This window comes from Myotis davidii, unplaced genomic scaffold, assembly GCF_000327345.1.
Source record: "Myotis davidii unplaced genomic scaffold, ASM32734v1 scaffold333, whole genome shotgun sequence".
NCBI classification, from domain to species: domain Eukaryota; kingdom Metazoa; phylum Chordata; class Mammalia; order Chiroptera; family Vespertilionidae; genus Myotis; species Myotis davidii.
The window spans coordinates 728414-731876 of record NW_006285266.1 but is presented as its reverse complement, the minus strand read 5'-3'; the positions used below and the strand labels follow the sequence as shown (position 1 = coordinate 731876).

The 3463-nt window shown below is 65.8% G+C and overlaps 1 protein-coding gene across 1 annotated transcript in view; it reads right to left on the bottom strand.

Moving 5' to 3' along the window:
• The window catches only part of ADCK3 (aarF domain containing kinase 3), a 21330-nt gene that overhangs the window by 4372 nt on the left and 13495 nt on the right, over positions 1–3463 (bottom strand). The window contains exon 5 of the mRNA XM_006756042.2: positions 1275–1400. Coding sequence (XP_006756105.1) covers positions 1275–1400 — 126 coding nt within the window. The remainder of the gene's footprint in view (positions 1–1274; positions 1401–3463) is intronic.

Here is a 3463-nt window from a genome sequence, read left to right as displayed (position 1 = left end):
CTTCTGGTAACGGTCACGCCCTGAAGGACGTCTCGGTCCGTGGCCCCAGGCATCATAAGGTCATAATGGAGCTAAACAATCCCGTCACCTAGTGACCTCACAGCCGCCTGACCTGGTAGCACAGGCCTGCCTCACGCTGTGGTGATGCTGGTGTCAACAGACGAGCACACACACCATGGACAGTTGGTCGTACTCGATCGTAAGTGCCTGCTGCCTTGTGTGTACTATACTCTCTACTTATCGCAAGAAGCTCGCTCTGTCTCACACAGATGCCGGCCCTGACCGGGTTTCTCAGTGGTTAGAGCGTCATCCACATCCACCAGGGTTGTGGGTTCGAGCCCTGGTCAGGGCTCGTACAAGAATCAACCAATGATGCATCAGTAAGTGGAACAACACATCCACGTTTCTCTCTAAAACCAGTAAATAAAAGCTCAAACAGCACACAGGTTACGCCAGCAGCAGCCCCACACGTCCGTGTTGACACCTGATTGCATCACCTCCTGTGCTGGCTCGGTCTTGCGTTGTTCTGTGCGGTGGCCTGTGGGACAGGCGTGGGGCCAGGAGCAGAGGCTGAACCAACTAGACTTGTGATGTCGGCCCCGTGGCACCGCCTCAGAGGCCTTTCCCAGAACGTGTCCCTGTGACTAAGCGCACGTGACTGCCCGTCGAGCGATGAACCCGCGACAGCCCGCAGCCGAGCCCTGACCGTCCACCAGGCTTCCCTGGTGGCACTGGACATGGGCGCCCAAGGCGGGCCGTGCATCACCAGACATCAGCTAAGCGCTGCTACGCGTCCGCACAGCCCAGCAGCACCACACCGTGCCCGCCGCCTGCCCCGCCGGCCGTTCCACGAGCCGATCCAGCTGCTGGGGTGAGGGCCTCGGGGTCACCAGCTCCCACTTGAGAGCCGGCCTCTGGGGCGTCCCACCCTCTGCTCGTGGGGCCACACGGCGCCGGGCTGTTCGGCTGCCTTCCCTCCTTGGGCCACGTGCTCCTTGCCTCCAACACCAACTGGCAGGACCGCGAGCCCTCCTTCCTGCTCCCTCCAACCAACACGGGGGGGGGGGGGACAGCAGCCAGACTCGTCCACTTCTGAGATGCCAGGACCCCCTCTAGACGTCTCTGCTCCCAGAAGGAAGGTGACTGGGCTCCCGTTTCAGACCCTGTTTAAGCGTCCCTGCTGGCACCAGCCAGGATCGAGCAAGAGGAGCCGTGAAGAGCGCCCCCCCGCCCCCGTTGGGCTGAAGCGCGCTGCCCCGCAGGGACCTACTCACCCTGGATGCTCAGCATCTGGCCGAGCTTGAGCGCCGCCCCGCGCACCTTGCACAGCGTGCTCACGATGCGCTCTGCGTTGGCCTCCGACAGGAAGGGGCTGGAGTCCAGCACGGCCTTCTTCCCCCCTGTGGACAGAGCCAGGTCATCGCAGCACCACCACCCTCCCCGAGTGCCAGGGCTCCCCGGGGGCCGTCGGGCAGGTGCAGGGCCCGAGGACCCCCTGGGCACACCCCAGCCCACGCCAACTGGCTGTCTTGGGCCAACACCATCACCCCCTCCTCCTTGGTAAACGGAGGCAGGAACGTCAGGGTGGGCGGGATTTTAGTGCCGTTTGTAAAGCCCAACACAGAGCCTGACCAGTCTCCCTCCTGGACGCCCGTCAAACCCCAAGAGCAATACAACTTCCATACCCACCCCCCTGGCGCTCAGAAGCCTTGGGCCCACGCCGGCAACCGCCGACCCCGCCACACACACCCCATGCCTGGGCCTGGAGAGGGCACGCTGAAGGGCAGTCAGCTGGAGCTGGGGACAGGCACTGGGGGGGAGGGACCCAACGCACAGTGCCAGGCCAGGAGGACAGAGGTCACCCAGCACGCTCACCACGGGGCCAGCTGGCTCAGGGAGGGGAGCTCAGGGTCAAGGACAGCACTCGCCCGCTGTGCCAGCCTCTCCCCTCGGCCCAGAGGCCCCCGCAGTGACCTCAGGGGTGCAGATGACCTGTGTCTGGGACACTGGGGGTGGGAGGGTGTGCGGCGATGACTCAATGGGGTTGCAGGGGGGCCAGCCAGTGCCCAGCACCGTCTCCACCTCAGCGGCCCTGAACACCGAGTCTGCCCGTGTCTTGGGGGGGAGGCATGCTCGGCGCCCCCTCTGCCCTCCCCAGCTCCTCAGCACCGTTCGCTGTCCCGCAGCCTGTGGCGCTCGATGCTCCTGCCTGCTGCCCTGGGAGCCGTTAGGTGCCTGGCCAGCCCTCAGGGGACTGAGCTGGGTCCCAAGGAGGGAACAGGAGAGGTGGCTCGCAGGGGAAACCCCGCCCCTTGCCCCAGGGACTGTGTCCAGCCCAGCCTCGATGGAGTGGGGTGCACAGGGTGGGGTGCGGTTTGCAGAAGAGAAGCCCCAAAGAGAACACGAGCATCTGCCAGCCTCAGGGCAGCCCTGTCACTCCCTTAGGAGTCAGGCTCACTCCTGGGTCCAGGCGGCAGGGGGTCCTGGGAGGGCGAGCGATGTCAGCTCTGCAGGGAGAAACCGAGCTGCTGGGGGTCAGGGGGCAGCCGTGGGCAGGGCTCCAGAATGGCTGCACCAAGAAGGGTCCCCAGGTCACAGCCCGGCTACGGCTGTTGCCAGTGGGGACACGGCTGGTGCTGAGGGTAACGAGGAGCCGGGCAGAGCGTGGTGGGCCTGCCCCCCAGGAGCGCCTCCTCCAGGCGGAGCTGGCCTGGCTGGTCAGCGCCCTCCAGGCCACGGCATCGCAGGCCTGTCCTGGGAGCCGGGGCAGAGCTGGGGGGCTGCCAGCCCCTCCTACCTGGCCTGAGCCTGCCCTCTGGCTCCTGGGCCTTGACCTCCAGCCAAGGTCACTGCTTCCCTGACCAAGGACACCCGCTTGAGCCTGGAGCCAGTCCTAGCCTCCTCCCTACCCAGACCTGCTGGGAGAGGGCGCCCGCCGCGGGGGAGGGAGGGTGCCGCTCGGGAAGGCTGGCTGCTCTCCCCAGGAAGCCGGGCCTCACGCCCAGTGTCTCCAACACTAAAAATACTCCCGCTAAGTCCCCTGTCCCCAGCCCCTTCCGAGGACACACGGTGTCCCGTCCTCAGGCCGTGGGGACAGCCTACTGCCTTCCCTCTGGGAGGTTCCCTGACCCACAAGAGGGTCTTGCAAGTGAAGAGGGGCCACCCCTGTGACTGGCAGGCCCCTCGGAGCCCAGCCCTGAACTGGCCGCCAGGGCAACAGGGACAGGGCAGGGGGTGTCACGGGGGTCCTCCTGGAAGGGAGAGGAGGAAAGAGCTGACATCTCCTGGAGAGACGCGTGTTCTTACCTGACCCCTGGCTGACCCCAGGAGGCAGGGGACAGAGGTTCATGACCTCTGCCTCAGAGATGGAGGGCCCTGTGGGATCTGTCCCAGCAGCACCCACACCCTCAGCTCTGGAGAGCAGGGGCGGGGCTGAGCAGAACCTCAGCTCCATGGAGGGGCC